General features: G+C 42.6%; 1 protein-coding gene across 2 annotated transcripts in view; it reads right to left on the bottom strand.

Moving 5' to 3' along the window:
- Positions 1-4789: 4789 nt before the first annotated feature.
- Positions 4790-16047, bottom strand: part of LOC144510664 (SUMO-conjugating enzyme UBC9-B-like) — a 32981-nt gene continuing 21723 nt past the window's right edge. For both annotated transcript variants that reach the window (XM_078240353.1, XM_078240354.1), the window contains exons 2-7: positions 13726-13802; positions 12966-13049; positions 12809-12881; positions 11258-11367; positions 5527-5606; positions 4790-5217 (exon numbers count right to left, since the gene is read on the bottom strand). In XM_078240353.1, coding sequence (XP_078096479.1) covers positions 5154-5217; positions 5527-5606; positions 11258-11367; positions 12809-12881; positions 12966-13049; positions 13726-13791 — 477 coding nt within the window. In that variant the 5' untranslated portion in view covers positions 13792-13802 and the 3' untranslated portion in view covers positions 4790-5153. The remainder of the gene's footprint in view (positions 5218-5526; positions 5607-11257; positions 11368-12808; positions 12882-12965; positions 13050-13725; positions 13803-16047) is intronic.

Below are 16047 nucleotides of genomic sequence, written 5' to 3'. Positions count from 1 at the left end.
CTTACTACTCTTTCTGGCTTGGTTATAAACTTCTTTCATTAATCTTGCACTTCAAAGCACTGGAGCAGTACCAACTGCAATGTCTTCACAACATCCTCCAAATCTGGTAGCAAGAAAGGTGGTCCAACAGCAGCGTCTGCTCCCAAGCTAATGTAGCCAGCATTGAGGTGCTAATCACTTAAAAACAGTGTTGTTGGACAGGACATGTTGTTTGTATGCCTGACACCAGATTCTTGAAGCAACTGCTTTACTTGAACTTGATCATGACAAAAGACCCCCAGGACTTAAATGATATCCTCAATCCATTCCTTCCATCCATTCAAACACCCCCACCGATTCATAGGAATCCCTGGCTTGTGACTGACCAAAATGGAGAAGGTTCATTCAGGAAGACACCATACACATTCAGAGACTTTGCCAGAAACATGTAGGGGCAAAGTTGAGGTGTCAGAGACAGTGTACAAACCTTCTAACAATTCATTTACCCAATCCTTCAAGCACCACCTGCCCCACATGTGGCAGAGTCTGCAGATTATGCATTGAACTTACCAACTATTTCAGAACCCATCAAACCAGAGTGGCAGCAAATCACCCTACATCCCGTTTTAATGCAGGAAATGCAACTGTCAATTTTGAGCATAGCAAGCACTCAAACAGCCAATCAATAGTGACAGATATCCTATATTGATTGAGGAATAAATATTGGCCAGGACACCTTCAAAATAGTGTCATGGGATCTTTTCCATACACTACTGGAGGCAGATGGGGCCCTTTGTTTTCATGCAGATGGCAGCATCTCTAACAGTGCAACATGCCAAGCAGTGCCCCAGAATGTCAACTTTGATTTTTGTGCTTAAGTTCAAAAGTGGGACCTGATTTTAAGACTCAGAGACAAGAGTGCTATCAATTGAACCACAGCTGAAACAACAATTCAGTATTTTTTCTATGGTGCATCTGTAAAAGTTGGTGAGTCATAGCAGACATGCCAAATTTGTCATGGCTGTTCGTGGAAGTTTGCTGATTTCAAGAAATTAACTTCATTGGCAGCTCAAGATGAACCATAGAATCCCTAAAGTGCATAAGGAGGCCATTCGGCCCATCAAGTATGCATGGCTCTCTGAAAGAGCACCTCACCCACACCCACCTCCCCATCCTATCCTTGTAACCCTGGGGTCATGGCCAATGGCTAATCCACCTAACCTGTACATCTTTGGACTGTGGGAGGAAACCGGAGCACCTGGAGGAAACTCAAACAGACACGGGGAGAATGTGCAAACTCCACACAGTCACCCAAGGCCCAGAATCAAACCTGGGTCCCTGGTGCTGTAAGGCAGCAATGCGAACTGCTGTGTCACTATACCGTCCCAAACGCAATTCAATTCCTTTTAGCCATATTTGGACCACTTATCCCATGGGTTATTTATTCCTTAAGGGAATGTAAAATTATTGCAAGTTATGAATTAATACTTTAAATGTTATCTATTGCATATTTACCATCATATTTTTAAATCTGGTTTCTCATTCTAGTTTAGTCAACTCGCTCTTCAGACCTACATAGCTTATTTAGCCTAGTTTCAGACTTAAATCACTCTCAATATAAAGCTCATGATCATACTTTCCCAGAACCTGTTTTTCTACAATGTTATTAACCTTTGCTCATTACTCAACACTAGGTAGAAAACAGTCTGTTGCCTAGTTATTTCCCTAACATACTGATCTTCAATACATTTGCTGAACTCATCCTCCATACTATTGTTGCAAATTTGGTTTGCTTAGGTTTGTATGGAATAATTATTACACAATTTATGCTCTGCCTGACATTACATGTTAGTGATTTGCAAACTCCAAATATTTACTGCCTCTTGCTATTTCTTAGCGCCACACAAGCTGATTCTATATCTTGAGTTTCCAAGCCAAATGTCTTCCTCTCTACTATCATTATCCCATCCTTTATCAGTGCTTACCCAGAGCCTCATTTTCTCTTCTAAAGGTCAAGTATTTCATAACATTTATCTCCCAGCTTTGATCATTTTGCAACCATATCTCTAATGGCTATTAGGTCAAACCCATTTACTTCTATCTGTGCTATTAATTCATCTATTTTGTTGTGAATGCTTCACACAGATTTAATGCATTTAACTGTATTGTGTTTCTTTTTTCCTAATGTTACTGTAGTTTCTTATACCTTATTACCTGTCCCTTCTTGATCCACTCTGCCTATTTTTAGCCAAATCACCATTATGTTCCATAGCCTCATCTTTTACTGGTACTGAATTCATCCTTTCCTGAATCTTCCTACCCACAGTTTGTTTGAAGTCCCATCTACTGCTCGTGTTATTCAATTTTCCAGGGCAAAGGGCTTGAGCCAGTTTAAATGGAACTTATCCCAATGGAACAGCTCCTTCTTTCCCCAGTACTGGTACCCTTGCCTCACAAATTGAAACAACACTCCCAGCCACTGAGTTAACCTGCATACAAACATACAAATTTAGAGCATTGGTAGGCCACTCAGCCTCTGGAGCCTGCTCTGCTATTCAATATGACCATGATGTGACAACAATCTCAACACCCCAGTTCATCCCTTCTCATTTGCGAGCAGAATAATACCCCATCCAGAATCATAGTAAATGGGGCACCTCACCCCAGGCATGACAATACCACTTCCATGCTGATTGTAATTTTCCCAAGTTCCTCTGCTCCTCCCATTTCCTGAGTTGCAGCTTTTTCTGGGATGTTACTTGTATCCTCTGTAGTGAAGATTGATGCAAAATGTCTGCTCAATTCATCTGCCATCTCTTTACTTTCTATTATGAATTCCCCAGACTCACTTTCTATAGAACTAACATTCACTTTGTTAATTCAAGTTTACTTATCTATAGAAACTCGGTATGCCACTGCATCTCTCTTAACTTATCCCTTAACTTCATTTGCCAGTTCACTTTAATTATCTTCGCTTTCATGCCCTCATAATTCCCCTTATTTAAGTTTAACACACTAGCCTTGAACCCCACTCTTCTCTCCCTCAAACTGAATATAAAATTCAATATTATGATTGTTGCTACCTGGTGTGCCTTTACTATGAGATGATCAATTAATCCCATCTCAGTGGGCAATACCAGGTCTAGTCCATCATATTTCTATATGTCTTCAGCTCTGAAGTCGTACGAACTTGAAACGTTAAATCTGTTGCTCTCTTCACATGTACTACCTGACCTGCTGAGTTTTTCCAGCATGTTCTGTTTTTATTTCAGATTTCCAGCATCTGCAGGATTTTGCTTTATTAATATGGCCTACTTTCTGATTGGCTCCAGAATGTGTTGCTGTAAGAAATTACCTTGGAAACATTCTGATTTCCTCATCTATGCTACTGTGACCTATCTGATTCTTCCAGTCTATATGTAGATTAAAATCCCCCATGATTATCTCCGCAACTTTCTGACAAGCTCCCATTATCCCTTCCTTTACACTCTACCCTACTGGGCAGTTACAATTAGGAGACTGTGCACCACTTCCAAAAGTGACTTCTTGACTTTACCATTTCTCATTTCAACCCAAACCTCTTCTACATCCTGGTTTCCTCAACTTAGGACATCCCTCTCCAATGTGCTCGTACCATCATTAATTAACAAGCTCACCCCTCCAACTTTTCCTAATTTCCTGTCCTTCCCAAATGTCACATACCATTCAATATTCAGGTGCCAATCTGTCATCCAGTCACTGTGTAAAGTCGCTGTCTTTGTAATAGCTCTCAGATCATTATTCATTTCTATTTGCACTCAGTTCATCTATTTTGTTTTGAATGCTACATGCATTTAGATACAATCCTTTTAATCTTTTAAATGTTTGTGCCTATGCCAATTTGCACACGACTCAGATAGTAATTTAGAGATTATTACCTTTCAGGTTCTGTGCTTTAAATGACACAAGGTCCTCAAACTCTTCTAGCTGAACCTCATTCCTAGTTCTAACCATGTTGTTGGTTTCAACATGGACCACACCAACCGAATCGTCCCTTCCTTCTCCAAGTTGTTTCCAATCCTAAGGAGATGTCTTTAACCCTGGCAACAGCAGACAATACAACCTTCAGGACTCCAGTTCATGGCTGCAGAGAACAGTACTTATCTCCAGCAACTATACTATTCCCTACTATTATCACATTCCTTTTCACAGTTCCTTGAATGACATCCTATACCATGAGCCAAGGTCAGTTTGCTGAGCCACCCTACAGACTTTTCCCACATTCACAGAAGCAGCAAGAACCTCTGTCGGGGAAGGGTAAAGATTGAGACACTGCACTTGGGTTTCCATTATCTGCCTGATTTGGCATAATTAGCCCCTGGATTTGAGATCAGAGTAAGCAGAGGTGGTCAGGCATGGAGCTTGAATGTTGGTGAGGAATGCCAAGTCCCATGGAATAGGTAAACCAGTACTGCCCAGGATGGATGCAGTAACAGACATGCTAGAATATTTTGTATGAATCCTTTATTATCTTTCTAAAGACACACATGAACACAAGGCTGTGTAAACAGAGGAAATGTAGCACAGACTGTACTGAGTTGGAGTTGGGCATGCTTCTTGGTGGAGCACAAAATAACCCCAGGATGTTCAAATGTGCCTTCTACATCTGCGTAAATAGCACAATACAAACAATATTCCTCTCATTAAACACTGACAATAATAAATGGAGATGGCATTATTATCTTGACTTGTGTATTATGGAAAGTATAAAAGTTTTAGCTTTTTACAGCACTCGGAATATCAGCTTCTTCTTTATGAAAATAAAAGCAAGTTCATTTCATCTTTATATTTTATCATAAACCATCAAAAATACAAATTGTCAGTCAGGAGCCTGAAAGTGGTTTGGCTTAAGCCAAGTCAGCAAGTACCTGGCTTGTTAAGTGACCAATGCTCATTTCCACACAGGGGGCAACAACATGAAGCAAAAACAAAAATCTGGGACAGAAGGAAAGGGAAAACAAACAAAGCGTCAGTCATCAGATAGTTCCTGGTGGAAAGAATACACCGGGACTTTATAAAACAAAGGCCCAATTTAAATTCTGGTCACTTTAGTTAAAAAAAAACCCACAAGGTCTTGCCAAGCAATTTCCCCGCCATCTTCTGTCGTCCATCTCACAACCGACTCTGGCTCATATCTATGTAGGTGTAAATCGTCGGGCCTGTGCACGAATCCTCTTGTCGTACTCCAAACGGTTTTGGCTGCAAAAGGAATGTGAACAGCATTACCCAACAATACGTTCACGCTGTGCAAGGCTATACAATCTACTGAATGGGTGAAAGTGATCAGACTATTCTACTGCAACAGCCGAGCTTTTTTTAAAAAAATTTGAGATCTCAAACTGCATTCAGTGCCTGCTTTTTTGGCAGAATCAACACACACAAAAATGAAACTCTATTGCAAGTGTAGCTGAGCTGACAGAATTTCAGACAAAAAGCCACATCACAGATTTTCAGGTCTGTCCCCTAAAAATGACAGCGGTTCAAAATGCACAAGGAGCTGATGCTTACCAGTAAATTGTGTAGGCTTCTGCTTGAGCAGGATCTTGAACATTTGGTTCATTTAAAAGTTCTTGAATACCTAATAATATCTAGGAGAATAAAAATAAAAAAGCAAAATGTGAACACTGCATGCAACCTTTGCAGCCCAGACATTTTGTACTACCCCAAGATGACAAATCTCCTGGGGAAGGCAGCAAAAGAAGAAAAAAGAAAACAGAGAAGTATCTTATCTGAAGATCAGGGTTCAGGAGGCTAAGGAAACTGCTAAGTGCTGTTTGTTAACATGTTAATAACCCCATCACATGAGCTACTCAATTCTAATATCAAAGCGTTGAAGCTTTGGGGTTTGAAGCTTTTAGGGACCCTCAGGCGCTCTTTCCTCATACAGCAATAGTCATATCTTTGACCCAAAAGGTGTTTCTGGTATGATATGCAGTCAGTTACATTTGCAAAGCTGATGCAGCTTGTTACACAAGCGGCAACAAGCTGAGTGACGAGTTTGTTGTTTGTGCAGTTATTTGAAGGAGGAATGATGGCCAGGACACTGGAAGAGCTCCCCGTAGGGTAAAGCCACACAGACCAAGAAGGTGCTTAGTCTGTGTTAGCTGATCTGGGCAGGGCAGAAATCCAAGTGCAAAGTGCGAGTAGGGAAAGGGGCAACATGAAAACCCCAAAGCTCCTGATCGCCATCCAGTGGCACCTGTTGGCAAATGCACACTTGGTGAGGGCAGCATTATCAAAAAAACTCATCCAAACATTCACCCTGTGACTGAGTCTCAAAACAAAACATCATTTTTCAGATACCGAATCTAGAGGTTGACCTTTGTTTTTCCAGGGATCAAACCATGTTGTGATTATTAATTACTCAAGGTCTCCAGCATCACAGACTGTCATCACAGATGACAATCTTAAGTTAATTAAATTCACAACATGTGATATTAAGAAATGGTTGAAGGCACTGGATACTGCAAAGACTTATGGGCCCTGACAATATTCCAGCAATAGTACTGAAGACATGCCAAACTGTTCCTACACAGCTACAACACTGGCATCTACCCAGCAATGTGGAAAATTGCCATGTATGTCTTGTACATAAAAAGCAGGACAAATCCAACCTGGCCGATTACCACCCATCTGCTTCAACCTGCCACGTCAACATTGGGCACTTCTCAACCATTTCCGCATTGGCCTTGGCCTTTGTGCAGCAAATTGGCACAAATAGGGCCTTGCAGGGAACCCAGACTGCAGCTGCGGTGCATCCCATTCAATGACTCACACCATTGAAGACTGCCCTCTAACAAAATTCAGCAGAGGACTTGGAAAGCTCCATTTACCCAGTGCAGAATCTGTTGCCTGGTTTGGCGATTACTGCAAATGTTTAAAAAAAACCAACCCATCAATCTACTCTTGATTATCAGCAAATTGATGGAAAGGGTCAATAGCGCTATCAAGAGGCACTTGGTTAGCAATAACTGGTTCACTGATGCACAGTTTGGATTTTGCAAGGGTCACTCAACTCCTGACCTCATTACAGCCTTGGTTCAAACATGGTCAAAAGAACCAAATTTCTGAGGTGAGTGTGCCTGCCTTGACATCAAGGAAGCGTTTGACTGAGTGCAGTGATAAGGAGCCCTAGCAATATTGGAGTCATACCTGGCACACAGGAAGGTGGTTATGGTGGTTGGAAGTCAATCCTTAGTTCCAGGATATCAATGAAGGAATTTCTCAGGGTAATGTCCTACACCCAACTATCTTCAGCTGCTTCATCAATTACCTTCCTTTCACCATAAGGTCAGGAGTGGGGATGTTCACCAATGATTGTACGATATTCCACACCCTTTGCAACTCCTCAGATACTAAAGCAATCCATGTCCAAATGCAGCAAGACTTTTGGCTGGGTTGACAAGTGGTTAGTAACATTCACAGCACACAATGACCTTCTCCAACAAGAGAGTATCTAACCATCATCGCCCTTTGATATTCAATGGCATTACCATTGCTGAATTCCCCACTATCAACATCCTGGAGGTTATCATTGACCAAAAACTGAACTGTACTAGTTGTATACTGTGGCAAGAATCCTGACTCCCCAAAGCCAGTCCACCATCTACACAAGTCAAGAATGTGATGAAATATTCTCCACTTGCCTGGATGAGTGCAGCTGCAACAACACTCAGAAGCTCGACTCATTGAAGACAAAACAGTCGCTTGATTGGCACCCCTTCCACAAACATTCTCTCCCTCCACCAGCTATGAATAGTGGCAGCAGTGCATACCATCTCCAGGATGCAGTGCATACCATCTCCAAGATGCAGTGCAGGAACTCATCAAGGCTGCCCAGGCAACACCTTCCAAATCCACGAACATTAGAAAGAGAAGGGCAGCAAACTCATGGAAACACTACCTCCTGGATGTTCCCCTCCAAGTCACTCACTATCCTGACTTGGAAATATATTGCCATTTCTTCACTATCACTGGGTCAAATTCCTGGACCTCCCTTCCTAACAGCACTGTGGGTGTACCTGCACCACAGAGACTGCAGCAATTCAAGACAGCAGCTCATCACCACTTTCTCAAGTGCAATGAGGGATGGAAAATAAAATGTTGGCCTAGCCAGTGACACCCACATCTCATAAATTAATTTTTAAAACGTCTACAGCTCAGTAATATGCATTGGAACCTTTAGATTTTCCCTGTGCCAATTCTAGCGGGAATCTCCTTGCCAATCGACAAGACCAATGTATACTTATGCTTTCATGAAAGAACAACAAGTAGCCAGTTCACTTTAGACAGGAGAAAAAAGTGGCACAATGGGTTATTGAGCATCAGTAAAATGGTCATAATATCACCCTTCAGTGTCATTCGACCGTGCGTACTCAGAGAAGTGAGGGATTTTAAGTGAAGAAAGATGGCAAAGATGCATAAAATTCATGAAAAAACACAATTTAGTACGCTGAGAAAACAAAACTTTCACAGTATCTGCCATCTGAACCTGACGACAAAATCGTCATATTTCATCCAACATTAAGGGAAGAATGCATATTGATTGGCCTGCATTGGAAATATGAATGAAACGCCAATGAACTTCGACATGCTTGCCAGCATGATTGGTGAAAAAGCATCCTTATAACGACAACTATTCACAGCAAGACACAGCTCACTGTGGCTGCATCTTGTGTGGCAGATGGCACTAAATTAAAGCTGAAGGTGATACTCAAGTGCAAAGCTGTCCTCAAAGGGCAGTTTCATAAAGGCGTTGTCGTCCATGTTCACAAGGAAGGCGAGGTGGGTGAAGGAATTGCAAGGAATGGATAAATGAAATGCGGAATTTGAGACCAGGAAGATGTGTGTATGAATAAATCTCTCAGGGGCAGTTTCCAAAAGATATGAAACTGGATGTTGGAAGGCAAATTTTAACGGTGGAAATATGCGAGCATCCTCACTAGCAACATTGTGTCAATGGGTCAAAGACTCATGGAATGAACTTGATTCCAACATTATCAAAAAATAATTTCTAAAGTATGGAAAATCGAGCATGCTCAACAATACCAGGAATCACTACTTATGGACTGATGCAGAGGTTACCAGTATTACCACCGATGATGCGGAGGAAGATTCATATGATGATGCTATACAACCAGGATATTTGGGATGAATCTTTGAGTTTCAGATAGTGATCAGAGTGAATTTGAAGGATTTCAATGTGAAGTGTTGTAGTGAATTTGTTATGGTATATATTTATACTATGTTGTATGAAATGTATATATAGTTCGTAATATAATAAACTAAATAAATGTATTAGAGAATTAATATCAATTATAGAGTCATAGAGCAATACAGCACAGAAGCAGGTCCTTCGGCCCAACTGGTCCATGCCGACCATGGTACCCTTCCAGCTAGTCCTAATTGCCTGCATTTGACCCACATCCCTCTAAACCTTTCCCATCCATGTACTTATCCAAATGCTTTTAAATGTTGCTATTGTACCTGCCTCAACCACTTTCTCTGGCAGCTCATTCCACATATGCACTACCCTCTGCGTGAAGAAGTTGTCCCTCAGGTCCCTTTTAAATCTTTCCCCTCTCACCTTAAACCTGTGCCCTCTAGTTTTCAGTTCCCTTTCCCAGGAAAAAGATTGTGTGTGTTCATCCTGAGTGTCGAACATCGGAAGGAGGAAGATACAATATTCTGATTGCATTATTAGAGCAGGCGGAAGGCAGAGGAAAGTAAAGGAGAGGGAAGCCAACGAGGAGATGGAAGATTGACATAATGGACTGAACGTAATCCGGTGTGGAAGGACAGCACAGGACGGCAACCAACCATCTGGCAGGAAGATTAGACCAACGAACGAACCGTACCAGGTGGTGCATCTATCCACTCAGACAGCCAAGAGGCTGGGAGTGAGGAGCTGACAGAGAATAGAATCCCCACAATGAAGGAGGCCATTCGGCCCATTAAATCTGCACCGACTCTCCGACAGAGCAACTTACTCAGGCCCTATTCCCCATAGCCCCACACATTTACCCCACTAATTCCTCTGACCCACACATCTTTGGACACTAAAGAGCAATTTAGCATGGCCAATCCACCAAACCAGCGCAACTTTCGGACTGTGGGAGAAAACCAAAGCACCCAGAAAAAACCCATGCAGACACCAGGAGAATGTGCAAACTCCGCACAGTGACCCAAGGCAGGAATTGAACCTGGGTCCCTGGCGCTGTGAGGCAACAGTGCTAACCACTGTGCCACCCGACATGGCCAACTAGAGGGTAAATTGGACATACCTGGTTCCTGTGTGCAACTTGGCTGCAGCATTTCCTACACTACAACATTTCCTACACTACAACAATGACAATATTTCAGAAGGAAGGTGGGAGTCCAATAATTGGTTTTAGGCCAGTGTCAATTTCCCGCAGGATCTTCCCGTTGGTGCTTTCTGCTGGAAACCCGCTGGAGGCCAGCATGAAACTGATTTGCATCCAGTTAATGGTCTGGGAATCACAAGTACGTTCTTCAGCATTGTTGGTTTTTCCTTCATTCCAATCCAACAGTCATTTTTGGGCCCAAATCAACACACCCACACGGCAAATCCCTCAAAAACATTACTTGTGAAAAAGTCAATTCCGACTTCTGGCCTAAAAAGCTGATTTCAAAAATTTGATTTTACACCAGTAGGTAGGTCCTGTTGCAATCCTCTTCAAAAAAGCAGATAAAATCATAGAATCCCTACAGTGTAGGAGGCCATTCAGCCCATTGAGCCTGCACTGATAACAATCTAACCCAGGTCCTATACCCGTAACCCCACACTTACCCTGCTAATCCCCCTAATACAAAAGAACAATTTAATTTGGTCAATCCACCTAACCTGCATATCTTTGGACTCTCACATGGGAGGATATCAGTGGGGCCATAATGAGATTTGGTTTAGGGAAGGAAGGGGAAGAACAGAGGAAAATAAACTATTGAATTCTGGTACCAGTCACATAAAAGACAGAGATCTGCACCAAGATCAACTGACTGGGAACTAAGAAACAATCTATTCTGTCACTGCAGGATATTGTAACCAAGCAGATAGCATCTCCTTTCTCCAAATTTAGACCGATTATTCCCTCTAAAACCCTGCCTTATCCCTCAATCCCACCAATAGGAAAGGATCAAACTACTAAATTAATTAGTGAAAATGCTGTCTGCAAAGTTGCAATTAAACCCCATGTCACAACCTACTTTACATCATGCTGACCTGCTTGATGGTGATTGCTGGCCTCCAGTCCTTCTCCTCTTCCAGAATTGACAGACACACAGTTCCTGATGGATACACATTTGGGTGGAATATTGGTGGCTCAAATTTGCCTTAAACGAAGAGCAAAAGTTTGAAAGGCACTGGAGTAATGGAGGTAATTAAGCAAATTAAAAACAGATGTCTTCCCATGCCCATGCACAGCAAGCGTCAATCACGCTCACAGATTGTGACTGACACACAGTGCAGCTGTGTCATCATTAAATTCAAGAGTCCATCCTGATACAGTGTACTTAATTCATCAACACAAGGTCTGTAATCATCAGCACTGAACCACACTGAATGAACTAGAGTAGACTGTACAACAAAGTTACAAACTGAAATCATCTGAAAGTGGCCCCATGAGATCCTTCATTTCAATTGACTAAGGCATACCTAGCACAAATAATTGTGGCGTTTGGAGGGCAATCATCTCAGTTCCTGGACCCCATTGTAGGAGTTCCTCAGGGTATTGTCCTAGACACAATAATCTTCAGCTCCTTCATCATAAGGTCAGATGTGAGGATATTTGCTGATCATAGAATCCCTACAGTGCAGAAGGTGGTCATTTGGCCCATCGAGTCTGTACCGACTCTCCAACAGAGCACCTTACCCAGGCCCACCCTCACCCTATCCTCTTAACCTCACATATTTACTCCACTAATCCCCCTAAGGTACACATTTTGGGACATTAAGGGGCAATTTAGCATGGCCAATCCACCTAACCTGCACATCTTTGGACTGTGGGAGGAAATTGGAGCACCCGGAGGAAACCCACGCAGCATGGGGAGGACGTGCAAACTCCACCCATACAATTGCCCAAGGCTGGAAACGAACCTGGGTCCATGGCACTGAAGGCAGCAGTGCTAACCACTGTGCCACCCTGCTTACATGACATTCATTACCATTGGCATCTCCTCAGATACTGAGCGAGTCTGCACCTGCTGGACAGCTAGCAGCTGTGTGTACCATCTTACAATGCACTATAACAAAGCCCAAGCCTCTTTCCAAACCCACCGAGAGAAACAAGGGCAGCAGATGCAGAGGAACACTACCAACTCCAAGTTCCCATCAAAGTCACACATTATCCTGACCTGGAACTACATAATCGTGCCTTCACTGTTGCTAGGTCAAAATCCTGGAATGCTCTCCCTAACAGGATGTACCTACACCACATGGGCTCCATTGGCTCAAGAAGGAGACTCACCATCACCTTCTCAAGGCAATCATGGACGGGAACTAAATGTGGATAAATTCTGGCCTTGCCAGTGACTCACTTCCCATGAATAAATAAAAAAATAAATTGCTTTACTCTCACCACTACATCAAAGCAAAATATAGTGAATGAGCAGTTCAGGTGAAATTTCCCCAGACAACGGCGTGACAGTAATGTACCCTAACTATTCTGCAGATTACCCTGGAACCAGTGGTCTTGCACGACACAAGATGATCAGAAGATAACATTTCATACTTTTTGCTTCTACACAAGAATGCCCTTCTATTGCAGATACTTACACTTTGGTGGTGAAGATGGATAGTCATCCTTAAAAAGCACCCGTAGTTTAAACAAGCCTCCTTCCCAAGTTGTCTGTTGATGTGAAAGGCAACATGGTTTTATGTTAAGGTTTATTGGATTAATTCAGTGTAATGTGACCTTGGCCAGTTTACTCACCCCTTTTTTGCCTGGAATAGCACACTCCCAATTCATCAGGTTCATCGTGCCATCTGGATTCTTCACAGGCACAGCCACAAAACCCTGCAGAACAGTCACAAGAGCTTAAAACACACAAAGGACAGCAATGCTATGAACACAACCCTCTCAAATACCATTCAGTTGCCTGTACTAGAGGCAATGAAATACCATCTAGTCCCACACAAGGACACTGACCTGTTAAATACCATCCAGACTCTCACATTAAAGTCACTGACCCCTCAAAATACCCACACACTAAAGAGTCTTGGCACCTCAAGTCATTTCACCTGCTTCTCTTTTAACTGCACTCCAAGAAGCAGTTTGACTACGAACTGCTCATGGACACTCTTGGGATGATTCTTTTTGTTCTTGAGATGCAAGTGTCGCTGGCAAGAGCATTATTTATGTTGATCCCTAAGCCTTGAGGTGGTGGTAATGAGCCACCTTCTTGAATCACTACAGTTCATGAGGTATAAGTTATTGCAGCTTTTTAATTAATTACATTTAAATACCCCCCCAGCTGCAATGGTGGAACTTAAACTCATGTTTCCAGAGCATTAGTCCGGGCCTCAGTATTTCTAGTCGTCACATTGCCATTATACTACTGCCCTCTGTAGGAATCCAAATTCTTTCTTCTACTCACCCAAAATGTTTGAGACTGTAAAAATAAACCTACATCAAGTGTTATAGGGGCAGACATTATGTGCAATCAGAATGCATCCCCTGTAAACATACGTACAAATGGATGGTCTTTCCTCCATGCTTTTCTTTCTTGTGAGAGGCGATTCAGGGCAATCCCCGACATCTTCTGAGTTCCTAGGAATGGGAGGAGAGCAGACAGTAAGATTCATGCTGTGTATTTATATTGCAGATGAAAACAAGGCCCCATCATTGAACCATTTATAAAGCACTGTTAAAGCTATGCAGAAAATCAGAAAGAAACTGAGTCAGGCACCTGGTCTCAAGGTTTAGAGTGCCATTGCACCAGCATATATAATGCAGTACTTCATCCTTGGACATTTCGCAGCCCTACAACCCCTCAACATTGCAATCCCCCTCTCCACCATGTGCGGATTTCAGAGCCCTGGACAAGGCTTGGCTGTGATGGCCCCCCCAGTTGAACAACCTGCAAATGCACACAGGTAACTGCCAGCACCCTCAGTGCTGCACCCGAGCTGAAGGAAGCCAGCACAGCAGGAACAAAAATGCATCAGTAAATGCAGTTATAGAAACAACCTCAACTGGTGACTGAATTCCAACAGAAATACTTGCTGCATTGCCACACAAAAACTCCTGACAAGCCCCCAACACACAGTCTAAAAAGATACAGGTCCTGTCTACTTAAACCAAAGTTTCAGAGCTTCTGGGTTCCGAACAGTCCTATTTGACTCGAACCTTTAACACTGTTTCTCTCTCCAAAAATGCTGCTAGACCTACTGAGTATTTCCAGCACTCTGTTTTTAACTCTGAGCTCTGTAATAGTTTCTAGGCTCAACTGAGCACCTACTTCCCAGGTAAATATTGAACTGTGGCTGAAAGCTGTGTGAGAATGAGGTGAGAATTTAAAATAACCATTCAACCCAACAAGAGGATCCATGGCAATGCCTCTTTGCCAATATTTATTTGGGGCCTGTGCTCCTGGACTGGAATCAGCAAAAGGATATGGTAGGCATAGTGGTTATGTTATTGAACTAGCAATCAAGAGGCCTGTACTAATAATCTGGAGACACAAGATCAAATCCCATCACAGCGACTAAAATGTTAAATTCAGTTAATTAAGTAAATTGAAATAAAAAGCTGTTATCAGCATATTACACAACTGTTGTAAAAATCCCCATTTGTTCTTTGGGGAAGGAAATCTGACGTCTTCACCTGGTCTGGCCTATGTGTGACTATCGCAATGTGGTTAAAACCTTAACTGCCTTCTGAAATGGCCACACTGTTGTCTTCAAGAAAACAGTTCGCCATCAACTTCCAAAGACAATTAGGGATAGCAATAAATGCTGGCCATGCCAGTAACAAACGAATAAAAGGTTACCTGGAAGGCACAGGTCTGGTCCGATTTGATCATGGGCTGAATGTGGAGCCAGAAGAATGAGAACTGCCTTGGATCAATATAGATCCAAGCCAGGCTGGCACCCCCATTTCCAAATATCTGGCAGCAAATTAGAGCTCATAAATGAAACCCAGTGTAAGTTTCGTGGCTGCATGCAGATCTCCGGGGAGGCGGGGAAACTTTGTCAGGGGTGCTGGACAGATTAACTACCGGGGGCTGGGTTTTACATATTCTCTCTCCTTGGAATTGACCTATACTCACTCACTCTCTCTCTGTCTGTCTCCCAACCTGGAATGGATCTATACTGTCTCTCTTTCTCTATCACCTGGCCCAGGATTGATCTATACTCTTTCTCTCTCTCTCTCTCTCTCTGTCTCCTAGTCCAAGATGGATCTACACTCACTCCCCCTCTCTCCTAGCCCAGGATTGAAGAGTTGTTGAAGAATGGATGTGTAAGCAGATTCTGGACAGATATAGAAATAATAGGGTTGTTGTAGTGGGAGACTTTAATTTTCCTCATATTGACTGGAAATCCCTGAGGGCTAGGGGTCTGGACGGTGAGGAATTTGTTAAGTGTGTCCAGGAAGGTATTTTGGAACAATATGGGGGATCAGTGGGGTAAGTGTGCGAGGTAATGGGGATAGGGGGATGAGCCTGGGTAGGATGCTCTGTCGGAGAGTCGGTGCAGACGTGATGGGCCAAAGGGCCACCTTCTGCACTGTAGGGATTCTATGAATATACATCAACCTCAGGCCGGGGGAGAGAGAAAGAGAGAGTGAGTGTGTAAATAAATATCAACCTGGGGCTACAAGTGCGTGAGTAAATAAATAAATATTATATACATCAGTCCCGGGCTGAGAGAGAGTGAGTAAATGGATATTCATTATAAATATATATTTATCAATTCTGGACTGTGGGAGAGAGAGAGTGATTGACTGAGTAAATAAATAAATATTTTACATAAACTCTGAGCCAAGGGAGAGAGAGAGATCTCAGAGAATGAGT

This window comes from Mustelus asterias, chromosome 23 (genome assembly GCF_964213995.1).
Source record: "Mustelus asterias chromosome 23, sMusAst1.hap1.1, whole genome shotgun sequence".
In the NCBI taxonomy this organism is placed as follows: domain Eukaryota; kingdom Metazoa; phylum Chordata; class Chondrichthyes; order Carcharhiniformes; family Triakidae; genus Mustelus; species Mustelus asterias.
The sequence above is the reverse complement of the archived record's forward strand: the minus strand, read 5'-3'. Positions and strand labels throughout refer to the sequence as shown.